The sequence below is a fragment of the Eurytemora carolleeae genome, unplaced genomic scaffold (assembly GCF_000591075.1).
Source record: "Eurytemora carolleeae unplaced genomic scaffold, Eaff_2.0 scaffold611, whole genome shotgun sequence".
Taxonomy (NCBI): Eukaryota; Metazoa; Arthropoda; class Copepoda; order Calanoida; family Temoridae; genus Eurytemora; species Eurytemora carolleeae.
The window spans coordinates 185,729-201,663 of NW_019396499.1; the positions used below are offsets into that span (position 1 = coordinate 185,729).

The 15,935-nt window shown below is 32.2% G+C and overlaps 1 protein-coding gene across 1 annotated transcript; it reads right to left on the reverse strand.

Moving 5' to 3' along the window:
• Window positions 1-7,165: 7,165 nt before the first annotated feature.
• LOC111704430 (innexin inx2) lies at window positions 7,166-15,139 on the reverse strand (the record flags this gene model as incomplete). Its single annotated transcript, XM_023476665.1, is given in 10 exon segments — window positions 7,166-7,581; window positions 9,283-9,375; window positions 10,308-10,371; window positions 11,156-11,507; window positions 11,624-11,697; window positions 12,195-12,312; window positions 13,473-13,588; window positions 13,906-13,985; window positions 14,591-14,644; window positions 15,018-15,139. Coding segments are annotated over 10 exon segments (1,160 nt in total), but the record flags the coding sequence as incomplete, so codon positions are not given.
• Window positions 15,140-15,935: the final 796 nt, after the last annotated feature.

The following is a 15,935-nucleotide window of genomic DNA, read 5'->3' on the forward strand; positions in this document are numbered from 1 at the left end:
TAGCCCTGGCATTTCCAAAAAGTGGTCTGTGTTTTTTGTGCTTTCAATATTACCGGAGATATAAAGAGTTTGGTTCAGATTTTAATTTTGTTAAATAAAAGCAAAATTGTCGAAATCTGAACGAAATTCTTCATATCTCGGGCATGCTGTCCTGCACTACTCTCTATACACTGTACATAACATATATTCTTGAATACAGCTGTCCTGCACTACTCTCCATACAGTGTAAATAACATATATTCTTGAATACAGCTGTCCTGCACTACTCTCTATACACTGTACATAACATATATTCTTGAATACAGCTGTCTTGCACTACTCTCCATACACTGTACATAACATGTATTCTTAAATACCGCTGTCCTTCACTACTCTCCATACAGTGTACATAACATATATTCTTGAATACAGCTGTCCTGCACTACTCTCTATACACTGTACATAACATATATTCTTGAATACAGCTGTCCTTCACTACTCTCTATAAACCGACTGTACAGTGTACATAACATATATTCTTGAATACAGCTGTCGTGCACTACTCTCCATACACTGTACATAACATATATTCTTGAATACAGCTGTCGTGCACCACTCTGCACACACTGTACATAAAATATATTCTTGAATACAGCTGTCGTGCACTACTCTTCATACACTGTACATAACATGTATTCTTGAATACAGTTGTCCTGCACTACTCTGCATACACTGTACATACCATGTATTCTTGTATACAGATGTCGTGCACTACTCTCCATACAGTGTACATAGCATGTATTCTTAAATACAGCTGTCCTACACTACTCTGCATACACTGTACATAACATGTATTCTTAAATACAGATGTCGTGCACTACTCTCCATACACTGTACATAACATATATTCTTTAATACAGCTGCCCTGCAATACTCTCCATACACTGTACATAACATATTCTTGAATACAGATGTCGTGCACTACTCTGCATACACTGTACATAACATATATTCTTGAATAAGATTTCGTGCACTGCTCTGCATACACTGTACATAAAATATATTCTTGAATACAGCTGTTATGCACTACTATCCATACACTGTACATAACATATATTCTTGAATACAGCTGTCCTGCACTATTCTGCATACACTGTACAAAAAATATATTCTTGAATACATATGTCGTGCACTCCTCTTCAGACACTGTACATCACACATATTCTTGAATACAGATGTCGTGCACTACTCTCCATACACTGTACATACCATGTATTCTTGTATACAGCTGTCCTGCACTACTCTGCATACATTGTACATAACATGTACTCTTAAATACAGATGTTGGGCACTACTCTTTATACACTGTACATAACATATATTCTTGAATACAGCTGTCGTGCACTACTCTGCATACACTGTACATACCATGTATTCTTGTATACAGCTGTCCTGCACTACTCTTTATACACTGTACATAACATATATTCTTGATACAGCTGTCCTGCACTACTCTGCATACACTGTACATACCATGTATTCTTGTATACAGCTGTCCTGCACTGCTCTGCATACACTGTACATAACATATATTCTTGAATACAGCTGTCCTGCACTACTCTGCATACACTGTACATATAACATAAATTCTTGAATACACCTGTCCTGCACTACTCTCCATACGCTTTATACAGTGTACGTTTTAAACTACACAGGTGGCTGATTATCGCGGATTTTTTATATGGTTGGATTTGCTATTTTATTAGCTGTTTAAAAAGTCTCAATTATAGTGAGAAATCTTTAGGGTATAGATTAAGAAAGGTGCAAGCTGAAAGGTAGTAAAGGAAGTTTTTATTTGATATCGTTCGTTGATCCCAGAAATGATTGGGAAATTGAAATAAAACCCAACTAAAAGCCATAATTTGATATACATCATGAATGGTATGTAGGGCGCGCTAGGTGCGAAAACTCTTATTATTTAACGCCCCTTAGGAAATCCTTATCTACGCTCCTTAAAATATTTTTTAAAAATTAAATTTTTTTAATAGAATTAGATTTTAATCTGTTTGATCAGGGGCGTATGAGAGATGATTGAAGCAACCTCGTTCCAACCAACGTCTCAGGTACAATTCTACTTTCTTCCGGTTTTAAATTTGAAAATTGGGATTTTCTCAAATCAAATTGGACAAAAAGATCTGNATAGGCCTCTGCATGAAATCAGGCTACTTTTGATGATCGATGCATGTACACCAAGGACCCTTCTTTAGAAAAGTTAAATATTCTATACCGGTCCAGTGTACTTTACTATATAGTGTATAGAGCATGCACATACGGAGCACAAGAAATGCCGATATTTTGAAATTCCTTGAAGAAATCCAATATATTGTTTAAAGACTGAATTTCTAACTTTACAAATATGTCAAATATTTAGAATAAATGGATTAATTAAATTAAGTATCAATAGTAATATATTATTTAGCATCAAATGCTCTCAATAAAAATATTCTCTTTTATTATTATATTTATTATTCTATTATTTTATTATCATATTTTATTATTATATTTATATATATCAACAGGATATCAACGAAAACTTTTAACGCCATTAAACATAGTTTCCATACAAGATTGATACGTTTTACACAGAAATTAAATGAACTGTAGATTTAATTCCAAATGACATGTTTGGTTCACAACGATACCCTGAAAAGCTTTGCCTGAAACGAATCCATTAGATATCTATCATGTTCTCTTTAAAAATTGATCATTTTTAATAGTGGTGTACGAAATGCCTTACTCCAATAAGTTCTGTTTTAAGTCTGTACCAATCCAGGTATACCCTTATCTGTATTCTCAAGTATCTATCAATAGAGATACAACCTCTGTATTTGTCAGTATGTATCGTAAAGAAGCAACTCAATCTAGAACTCCACGTTCTACAATAATATATTAGTCTGTATCAAGCCAGATACAACACTCTCTGTATTCTTAATAAGTATCGTTCAGATACTCTCTGTATTCTCAGTAAGTATCGTTTAGATACTCTCTGTATTCTCAGTAAGTATCGTTCAGATACTCTCTGTATTCGCAGTAAGTATTGTTCAGATACTCTTGTATTCTCAGTTTGTAGCGTATAGATACAACTCGCTCTAGAACTCAATGTTCTACAATAATACTTCAGTCTGAATCAATCTAGATACGAAACAATATGAATTCTTTTTGTCGGTATCGTAGAGATACAGCTCACTCTTGAACTCACATGTCAGATCAATAATACTTAAGTATGTATCAATCCAGATACAAGGTTATATGTATTCTTTTAGTCTGTATCCATCAATCGAGATCAACTCAAGCTGACTTTCTGTTTCTCTACAAGAGAATTAATATAAACGTAATGAAGCAAAGATCCATGTCCAACTAATCTATATTTTTAGTTTTATGGTACGTGTTAAAGTAATGAACGTAATTAAGCTAAATCGTAATACATGTTAATGTTAAGGACCGATAGGGTTTCTTCCTCCTTCCCTCCCTCCTATCCTGTATCTCGTCAGATTATAAGATTGAAGATATCGGAATTATCGAATTCTGATCAAACTTTTAGATTATCACTCACAGCCAGATAATAGGCATATTGTCCATCCAAAGAGCCTGAAAAATCTTTCTAAAGTTTGCCTCTAATTAAAATTTGTATTATGAAATACTTTAATATTAATAAAATAATTTCTTTAGTTCTTTTCCGGAGTATAACTTCTTTAAAATTGAAAGGTTTATTTAAGTTTGTTTATTGTTGATAAGGTTGATAATATTTGAAAAGGTAAAAACTACTCGATTAAATAGAAACTATGTTCAAAAGTGAATATTACCCTTTCAGGGGGGGAGGGGTTAATTAGATAAGATTGAAATATGCTCGATTATAAGGGCAAAACTATTCAATAATCACTGATCAGCTGGAAATTAACCGTTGTTTAGCTGGAAACCATGACTCGATTAAATATAAACCACTTAATGATCAGATAAAAACTACTCGATGATTAGATGGAAAATTCTTGATGATTAAGTGTAAAGTTCTTGATGATTAGATGGAAACTACTATAGGATAAGCTGAAAGGTACTTAAGATCATTAGGTCGAAACTACTTAAGGAAACTGCTAGATGATAACTGATGGAAACTACTCGATGAAAAGGTGGAAACTACTCGATGATTATGTGGAAATTATTATATGTACATATGGAAAACTACTAGAGGATAAGCCAAAAACTACTCGATCAATATGTGGAAACTACAAATGCACTTGGAGAAACTACAATATAAGAGAAGCTGAAAGCTACTTGATGATTATATGGAAACTACTCGATGAAAAAGTGGAAACTACTCTGTATGCAGTTAACTATATAAGTAAATTTTATATTAATTGGACCTTCTCCAACTTCTGCTCGCCACACAAACAGAAAACTTTTACCAACTTCTCCTTTCAAAGTTTTATCGTGAGGACAGGAGCAGAATTATTAAACTTATAATATACAGCATGGTCTACTAGGCTTACAGGGTGCTTTATATAATTTTAGTTTTTAAATATTAATTTAAACTTTATACATTGAAGGATTTAACTGCAGTTCGATCCTTCATAATCATGTCCCAACATATTTTGATCCCCTTGCTGTCTCCTAACCAGTTGTTTGTTCTGTTTGCAAACTGTATAGTGCACATAGTGCAGAGAATATAGTTAGCTAGGTTAGAAAGAGATGGATTCAATCCTTTTAAGGATAATTTGCAATTAAATTCACAACTAGTACTGTCTCGAAACATGTTAAAAAATGTTTATGAAAATTCTAAAAAAAATTTAATCTATGATTAATAAAATACAATTTGTTTTGATTTAATAACTCTATGTCCATATATATCATGAATCATGATGTCTTTAAACCTGTCGTTAAACCCTACTATTGTTAAATTTAGCGGTTGCTTGAAGTTTGCAAACCTACCATATACAGGATCTGTGCAGAGGCGTGGCTAGGGATGGGCAATGTTCCGTTAATGAACGGCAGTTTTGAAAAATTAACGAATGAACGGAAACCCTCGTTAATTCCCAGTTCGTTATAAACGAACCAAAAAATATAACTTACAAAATGAAAGGAAAATCAAACAACCATCTTCTGTATTCATGTATAACCAACCACAACAAAACCTAAACTAAACTAAACTAAAAAATATACATTCATTTGGAATTTTAACCAAAATAAATTCAAAGATACAGTAAGAGAACCAAAAAACTGTGAAATAGAAAACGGCATAAATTTACAACACTCTTATGAAAAAGGTCAGTTTAAAGGGAGTGTTCGCGAAATATGAAAGGGGGTATAGGCTTGCGGCGAAAAATAACAAAATAATAATAATATTTCTTCTATCTGTTGCGTCTATAAGGAGAAAATTGTTAAACACGACTAATACCGACGAACGTAGCGTCCGTACAAATTCATAGAGATGCAACATTAAACTCGGATCGTAAACAAATCAATTTAATTCCAAACAAATCATTCAGATATTACAAACAAAAGTCATCGATTATTTTTCGACGCACAAAAAGGTTCTCAAGTAAACCGATTAGTTGTTTAATAAAAGGTTGAGAAAAAATTGACTCTTATTATCGAAAATAAGTAATCATTTTCAGTTATTTGTTTCTTTAATGTCTCATTGTTCACAAAAAGTTTCCTGTAGATTTCCCAGAATTTTGATTGAAAAGATGACATTTGAAGAATTGAAAGAAATTCGTAACGAATAAGAAATTTATTATATGATGAAAAAGAAATATTTGATTCTAACATTGATTTATTGAGAAATCTATTGAAACATATGTTCCTAATCATCTAATTAGTTTACTGTCAAATATTTTTTACATTTTTGTTGATTCTGAAAATGTAACTACCCAAAAGGATGATTTTGAACGGCGACTTTGCGCTCAAACTCAATTATTATTAAAACGTTTTATATTTCTTAAATGAATCCTAAAAAATTTTTCTACATTACTACATTCTCAGTTCAACTACCATACATTATAACCGGTCACTCCCTTTAAATATGATTTAAAAATACTTATCAAAGATTCTAATGATCCTGTAATTTGAATAAGATTTTATTTTACTTCGATTTGATTTTATCCTTATTCCAAGTTTGAGAGCCCCCCCTGAATATTCCTCTCAGCCTAGTGTCATTTATTTTAGGAATTTCTCAGGTTCGAAGCTACGAAGCAAATGTTTAATATTTCAAAGAATTGTTTTGGTTGAATTTTATTCTAAACTCTCGTTAAATGTGTTATACTTTGGGATTCGGGAACATTAAAAGGATTTAGATAAAAATATGGTACAGGGTGTCCCAATTAAAAGGATTTAGATAAAAATATGGTACAGGGTGTCCCAATTAAAAGGATTTAGATAAAAATATGGTACAGGGTGTCCCAATTAAAAGGATTTAGATAAAAATATGGTACAGGGTGGCCCAATTAAAAGGATTTAGATAAAAATATGGTACAGGGTGTCCCAATTACACAGTCATGAAAGTTTTGCATCAATTTTGAAGACCAGGTATTCTTTGGTTAATTTGTATACCTAAATAGCTCCGTAAAACAGCTGTGAACTAATCGGGTACAATTTTTTTTGGCAACTTACATGCCCCAGGGAAAGGTTTATGGACCGTCAAAGTTAAAAAGATTTGACACTGAGAAAAATGTCAACATTTATGATTTTCAAAAATGCACAAATTTAAACAGAAAAATTGCAAAAAAAAATATGATTTTCATTACAAGAAAAATGGCTCCTTAAAGAGCAATATTCAAAACACCAAAACACGGAATCTTTAAAATTAAGAATGAAGGGATATCAATTTATATAGTTTTTATCATTGGGAAACAAAAACAAAAGTCTAATTATCTCAGTTATTGTTAAAGGTAAAAAACAGACACAAATTTTGTTGATTTTTCGATTTTTAAGCTTTTGCTAAATAAAATATTAAAATAAGGAGCAAGAGGATTCGGAATTTCTTTGACATAATCATAATATTTTAACCGAATATGATTTTTGAGTCGTCTATTAATTGACATGGTTAACATGGTAAACCCTACAAAACAATTATATTCTCGATAAAACAATATTAAGCCCGGTTTTTTCACAATTCTAAACTAAATTTGACATGTCTATAATTCAAGTTTATTATTTAAAAAATCCTCTAAAATATAAATTATACATCTTCAGTTTGTATAAACATAAATTGGATTAAACATCCTAAAATGAGAACCTGAAAATTCTGGAATAGGAAGACGACTTTTAGACTCAAGTTATGATTTTAAGTAGGTCAATGAATGAGACACAGCAACTGTGAAGTGTAAACAGATCTATTTTACTTAATAATTGATTTAATCAGTTCCTAGTAAACCTTTTAGCCTAGTAATAACGTCGAAAACACTTAAGTATTGCTTTAAAGTCGTCTTCCTATTCCACAGCTTTCTTGTTTTCGCTGCAAGATTATATATCTGAGTGTGCTAGAGGGGTTTTAACCCTGGTGGTTTGAACTGTTTTCCCCTGGTCTCCTTCAGTATTATGATTCGCATCCTGCAATATTTTTTAATGTTTTAAAAAGCAACCAAATCATCGTAAATACACGTCATCAAAGCGTTATTAACCAGGAGATATTATGAATAAAAATGGTATCTCTCTCAAAACTTATGTAGAAGGCCCCCTAAAGTTATATAAAAAACTTACCAATGGTTAATTATTTTCAAGGAAAATATTTTATTTCCAAGACGACATTTTCAATAGTTTTTAGGCTCCAAGTTCTTTACTTAATTTTTATCTTTTATATCCAAAAAAATATCTCAAATTTCATTTATTTTTAAAAAGTGGTTATTTCCAAAATCTAACAATAATCATGAAAAGCAATATTATATTATCTGTAACAAACATCTAACAAACGAAACCAATGTCCTTCATGTTTTCTTATGGCTAAAAGTACAAAAGTACAGGGTAGAACTAGAAAACGATGGAGTGAATGCCATATATTTTATTCCTATTATTTATTGCTAAATATTTTGTAATTTGCATTTGTTGCAGCTGATATCTCTGAAAATGTTAAGGGCACTTTATAGTAGTACAGGTGTCCCAAAAAACATGGGAATTCAGTGACTAATTGGATATCGTCTTTGTTATGAATCAGCATTGTAATACCTAATCTCAAAAGCCATAGTATTATTATGTCCATGCTAGAGTTTATTTTATGAAAAGGGTAAAACACTTTGAAGATATGTCTATAATGTCTCCGCAAGATGAACAGTGAAGACGGACAAGTTTACTCTGTTTGTATAATGAAATTTTCTTGTTTTACTAAGTACAACCGTATACAGTCAAAACATTAACAAACAAAATGTGAACATAGCAGACGAAACCCTTACAGATTACAACTTTCTCAGTAGGTATCACTATACTAAATCAAAGAATTATCTAAAAAGACGATATCGAATTCGTCACTGAATTCCCATGTTTGTTGGGACACCCTGTAGTTTAGTTGCAAATGAACTGAGATGTTACGACAAATTCAAATGTTCTAATACTTTATCTTTTGATACAGGGTGTTCCACGAAACATGAGAGTTGGTGAATAGTTTTGAATGTCTTCTTTCATATACTGTGTTAGATATTAAAGACTTTTCGCAGTTTAATTAGTTAAAAATTCCGATTTAACTATTTTTCCGATAAAAGTCTATCCACTTAACTTAGAATATCATATCAAAACTAAGCTAAGAACATTCCTGTTGCTCTTCCGAGTTCCCTAATAAATCAGTGCAGGGAGTTCTGAGTTATGATCGGACAAACAATCAAACAAACAGACAAACAGAGATTACAACTCTGCTAATCTACCTTGATGAGTAAATGCAGTTCATCAGATCTACTACTCCACCTGGATGAGTAAATGTAGTTCTACAAATCTACTACTCTACCTGGATGATTAAATGTAGTTCTACAGATCTACTAATCTACCTGGATGAGTAAATGTAGTTCTACAGATCTACAACTCTACCTGGATGAGTAAATATAGTTCTACAGATCTACTACTCTACCTGGATGAGTAAATGTAGTTCTACATATCTACTACTCTACCTGGATGAGTAAATGTAGTTCTTCAGATCTACTACTCTACCTGGATGAGTGAATGTAGTTCTACAGATCTACTACTCTACCTGGGTGAGTAAATGTAGTTCTTCAGATCTACTACTCTACCTGGATGAGTGAATGTAGTTCTACATATCTACTACTATACCTTGATGAGTAAATGTAGTTCTTCAATAAGTTCGCCCCAAACCATTGGTTCAAGGTTCTGACAGAGCATATACAAAACCATCCAGTCACCAAACTATGATAAATTTAAAGTTATAGATTCGATATTATATATCTACGCGATTCCTTTATTCATATAAATTTCTCATTACACAAACGACATATATATTGGAGGACCTATAGACCAATATTATGCTGATCGACATCCTTTACTATGCTTTTCTTTCTTATAAACTTGTCTGCCACTCACAGATTATTTATAAACTTACAACGAGGTAAATTCTGTTTGAATCAAAATACTTTTAGAAACATTTTTATCTCAAATTCAAAATCCATTGAAAAATATGTAGACTAACAAAAATGTAAAAAATAGCAAACATTTAATTAAAGGCTTTGATGAAATATCTGAGAATAAATGAAATACATAAAAAGATAATTTGTTTCTAAATAATAAAGTAGAAATCTAAAAGCAATGATTTGTGCAGTGTCATTGTAACTTTCTTATGCAAAAATATATAATTTTAAGAAACAAAAAATTGTAGATAAGCCATTGATAAGCCATCTTTGGCACATATTTTTAGATTGGGTCTCTGATATTGAAATAGTATATTCTAAAATAAACAATTATCCCCCCTCGTCACCTTCTTACAGTTATATCGTAATATATATATATATATATATATATAGAAGAATTAAAAATTGACACTTAATATTTTTAATTCAAAGTTATTGGAATTGAATCAATTAAGTTCTATTGTTGATCATAAAACTAATGTCAACTATAAAACTTATTATGATTGGTTTAGTATTTATTAAATAATATCAGTTTGTAGAAGTCATTTATACACACATTGTAAATTTTAATGTTTTCTATCAAATAAAAAAATTGTAACGATCAATAGCAGAGATGATATTAAGTTATACTTTGAAAATTTCGCGAATACTTAATCAATAATAAATAAACAAATATAAAAAAACATATTTTTGTAACTATTATGGTTCCTGCACCTGTGTGTGACGTGAGATATCATCCAACTGTTGGCTAAGTCCATGCTTGTGTGCTCCTTGCTTCCTAAATATTTAAACTTCTACAGGGTGACCAAATAAAAAGTGAGCACCTTGCTTCCTAGATAATCAATGTTCTACAGGGTGACCAAATAAAAAGTGAGCACCTTGCTTCCTAGATAATCAATGTTCTACAGGGTGACCAAATAAAAAGTGAGCACCTTGCTTCCTAGATAATCAATGTTCTACAGGGTGACCAAATAAAAAGTGAGTACTCAAAAAAGTGGGAAACGGGGTTTATGCCCTCAATATGCTTTCTCAAAACACTCAAAAATGTGAATAATAAAATGGAGTTTCAGATTCTAGAGATGGCTGCTTGTATTTGTCATTCGAAGCTTCATGATGTAAATATTAAAAACAAAATTTTAGAGTTCTGAAATAGCACTAAAACCAGATAAAAGCCATATTTTTTCCCCCAGGAATATCTGATTCCGTTAAAAAGACTGATTAACGTAATTTCAAGTAACCTCCCATTTATAGATTGGCTTCACAACAAAGCAAATTTACAGCAATCAACGCGTTTTAGACAGAAATACGACAATTTTTTCCTAAAGTATCCCATTTTCCGAGGCACACTTTTTTGGGTCATCCTGTAGGTGTTTAAAAATTTAAAAAAAAACGTGTCTCCATGCAACTTTTTGTTTAGTGATAATTTGATTTGTTAGGGGGCGTGATGGGTGTTATGGTCTAAAGTTCATAGTTCTGCTTCAAATTCATATGTTTGTCATAATTTTGTTTCAGATCCTTAAAAACTTATAAACCTCAAATTGCAAATATTTTTGAAAATAAACTTCAAGGGCGGATACAGAAATTTACTAGGGGTGAGCCAGCTCAGAACTTTTCTCTCTATTTTCCGTAAATCCCTCCGATCCTTCCGTTGATCCCTCCAATCCTTCCGTAGATCCCTCAGATCCTTTCGTAGATCCCTCCAATCCTTTCGTAGATCCGTCAGATCCTTCCGTAGATCCCTCCGATCCTTTTGTAGATCCCTCCAATCCTTCCTTAGATCCCTCCGATCCTTCCGTAGATCCCTCCAAACCTTCCTTAGATCCCTCCGATCTTTCCTTAGATCCCTCCAATCCTTCCGTAGATCCCTCCAATCCTTCCGTAAATCTCTCCGATGCTTCCGTAGATCGCTCCAATCTGCAGACATAATAATATTATGGCTTTTGAAATTAGGTATTACAATTCTAATTCATAACAAAGACGATATCCAATTCGTCACTGAATTCCCATGTTTTTTGAGACCCCCTGTACTTATACCTCGTTTATAATATTAATTGGAAGAACGCAGATAGCATCATGGTTCTGTATATTCCCTGTTGGTCCAAATCTAAATTTTGATAATAGAAATATTTTCATTATTAAATTTTACATTCCCGTGGTTCTACCAAGCTTCCCAATCAAAATTTGAGGCAAATCAGTCAAGGGTTTCTAAGTTATAGTCAGACATTCAAACGAACAAACATTTAGACAGACAAACATATCACGTTGATTTAACGGTTCTGTCAATATTCCAGAAAGATGTGTCTTTCGATCACAATTTGAACCATTTAACATAATTTGTTAGCGTTTTTCCTTTTATACATTTTTGTCGGCATATGCATTTTGAATGAAAATGTATAGAATTAAAAAAATCCGTAACGTGAATGATTATTGAATTAAAGACCAAAACACGTTTGATTTCAAATAGAAGAAACCGAATGCTACTCACTCTGTTTAGTCCGGGGTGATATATATATTTCTTCTTTACATATTATGTATGTATATAGACAAAACCAGGAAATACAAAATAAGCGTTATTTTAGCAATTATTCGTATTATACTTACTTTCTCATTGTGCACTTGGTCACTTTAGGAAATATCCTTGACATTGGATCAGGACGACCTATAGGGTCGTCTTCCATCAGATCTATTACTTGTAAACCATACGAACTGAACTCCCGTTCTAAAAAAACAAAAACAAATAATTGTTCATTGAATAATATTTATCGTGATGCATTCTAACGTTTTCTAAATTAAGATTGTGTTTATAATTTGTCAAATAATAAAACATTCTAGCTTGTAATATTAAATATTTTAAAACTAAACGTTTTTCTGAAACGCTATAACTCTTACTTTTAATTGTTGCTCTTTTATCGATTTTTTCGTGGATTTTGAAAAATGTAATTTTTAAGGCAAATTTTTAAATTTTGATCATCCATAAACCTACCCTGGGGTCATGTGAGTTGCCACAAAAGTTTTGGCTCGATCGGTTCATTTGCTTTGACGTTTATTGGATTCAAACAGACATCCAGACAAACAAACACATTTCTTAAAGGTATCATCTTTCGCGTAATGGGGCAGGATTTTTTAAAAATTGCAATGCCAGTGTGCTGAATTTATCATTTAAAAACGTAATAATTGCCGGAAGGGTCAAATGATGTGGGATGAAGGACCGTAAGGTTGTGGCTTATCATCTTATCGCTCCCGGAAGACAAAAAAGCGAAAATGTGGCATGGAGGGGGAAAATGTTGTGGCTTATGGTCGCCTGCCTTCCCCCGCTCCCAACATAAAAGTAAAAAAGAAAAAATGTATGTCTTAACAGGAAAATTTTAATCGAAGACCGAACTGTTAAATCAGTGGTAAAACTGTACAATTTCATCATTCATTATTTATGAAAGAAGACATTCTAAACTATTTACTAACTGTCATGTTTCGTGGGACACCCTGTAGCTTAAAACAACTGCAATGAATTATATCCCCTTGACATCATTGAAAAGAATTGAATTAGTCAGCACCGAAACCTGGTTTAATATTTCCAGCCTTAATGATTTGCAAACTAGCAAATTCATAATTAATGTTCTGCATTCTGTAGGATTTGCAGCATTCACATGTATAACTTTAATTAAAGGGATTGTTTGTTTTAAACTAGTTTTTAGTTAAAACTTTTTTTTGATGCAAAATTTTAACTTTTAATTGTCAGAAACCACATTCATAAAGAACTTTTTATTTTCAAAACTATTAAGACTATTACTATTATTATTATTATTACTTTTATTACTATTACTTTTATTATTATTATTATTATTGTTATTATAATTATTAATATTGTAGTATTATTATTACCTAGAAATAAATCGATGAAGACGATGTTAAAGATAACATTGAAGAGGTACACAAATCTAACCAGGAAAAGACGAACTCCCCACATATTACTGTTATTCATATTCTCCAATAGATACCTGTTCAGTTTTCAGTGTACAATGTATTGTACTTATCATTTAAAAACGTAATAATTGAGTCAAATGTTTAGCGATGCCAGACCTTACAGTTGTGGCTAATCATCTTATGGCTGCCGGAAGACAAAAAAGCGAAAATGTGGCATGGAAGGGGAAAATGTTGTGGCTTATGGCCACCTGCCTTCCCCCGCTCCCACCATAAAAGTAAAAAAGAAAAAAGGTGAAAATGTATGTCTCAACAGGAAAATTTTAATCGAAAGTCATAAAGACCGAACTATTAAATCAGCGGTAAAACTGTACAATTTCATCATTCATTATACCTTGCGAGAATCTTCTCTCTTGACTGTCGAACTCCTTTATCCAAAATAACATGATGCAGTCCTGATATTATATTCGCGATCTAAATAAAAATTTAATTTAAAAACCTCTTCATGCATACAGTAAGAACAATGAAACTGTGAAATGGGAGGACGACATTCAACCAATACTTAAGTATATTTGTGTTACGATGCTAATAGTTTTACTAGTAAGTGAAATGAGTCTGTTTACATTGCACAATTTCTGTGGCTCATGTTTATGGGACTATTTAAAGTTATAACGTAAGTCGTCTTCCTGCTTAAAGTTTTCTGGTTCTCACTCTATATTTATATGGAACACTTACGCAATGGTAACAGGAAACCCGTTCAAAAATATACATTTTCTTTTAGCATTTTAATTTTAGGATGAGGAAAAATTTTCTGTGTGCGGTATAAAAATTTTTTTTTACCCCCAAACTGTTTTCATGGCAGAAGTTTAAAGGTGTTAGGTCCCGTCATAAAAGGGAGAGACCGGTTAGGTAACGTATTTGAACCACAAGTGCAGTATACTAGAGATACATTTGATACCAATTAGACGTTTTTACGGTATCAATTACAAAATTTGTCTCTATAATACTGCACTCTCAGTTCAAATACGTTAGTCTCTCCCTTTAAAGTCTAATTCATTGTTTTAAACCATTAGAGTTACCTTCCCTCCCTCCCAGGTTTTATAGAGTAGATGAGGAAAGTAGAATAATCCAGCCTAAATAAATGATCAAATATGTGCTGTGTATATTGATTATATTCAGTTATATAGGATCTATTTTTGTCATCTGTGTACAGTACGAGTTTACAATTACAAATTGATGATTACAAGTATAAAGCAATTAGGTGAAAAATAGCTCTTGGCTGTTTTGATTATTTTTTCCACCTAATTTCAATAATGATAACAAATATTTCAACTAAATAGATTTAAGGAGAACTATCAGAGATCAGGGTGCGATTTTATCTTTTGACATGAACACAACAAATATCAAAGCATATTAAAACGTACCTAATTAGTTTTAGATTGTAAATTAGGAATTTGAGGCATGTAATGAGTTCCTTTAAATAAAAAAAAATATTATATTTTTCACCTGAAGAAAAAGCATGAATGAGACCCATTGATAATAAGCTTTATGTTTCTCTTCCGGTCCCTTTACATCCGATCTACTTCTAGTTGGGCCTACTCCAGGGTGTGCTGTAATATGCTCTACTCCTAGAGTAAACTATATTAGAACCTACTCCAGGGTGTGCTGTAATATGTTCTACTCCTAGAGTAAACTATATTAGAACCTACTCCAGGGTGTGTTGTAATATGCTCTACTCCTAGAGTAAACTATATTAGAACTTACTCCAGGGTGTGAAGTAATATGCTCTACGTCTAGAGTAAACTATATTAGAACCTATTCCAGGGTGTGCTGTAATATGCTCTACTCCTAGAGTAAACTATATTAGAACCTACTCCAGTGTGTGCTATAATATGCTCTACTCCTAGAGTAAACTATATTAGAACCTACTCCAGGATGTACTGTAGTATGTTCTTATCCTAGAGTAAACTATATTAAACCCTACTCCAGGATGTGCTGTAGTCTGTATGCAGATCTTCCATGCTAATCGGAAATATTGTGTAAATTCTTAGTGCTTATCTGAACAAGATTTTCTTATCGGAATCCTTATCGGGTTTGTGCATAAAAGACTGCTTATAAGAAAAAAATCACATTTAAGCAGGGTTTTTTGCATACTCAAATTTTCTTCAAATTTTCAGTATGCAAACGAGTATGCAAACCTGTATGCTCTTCCTTGAAGCAGCATTTTCTACATTTTTAAATCTGCATCCCGCAACTATTAGCTTGAACTACAGCTTGTAAGAATAAGATGCTAATCTTGCAGCTTATAAGAACAGATGAAGCAATAATTACTGCTTATAAGAATAGAAGCAAATATTACTGCTTGCAAGAAAAGAAGCAACTTTTACTGCTTAAAAGGGCTCATCTGCATCCCTCGACTAGGCA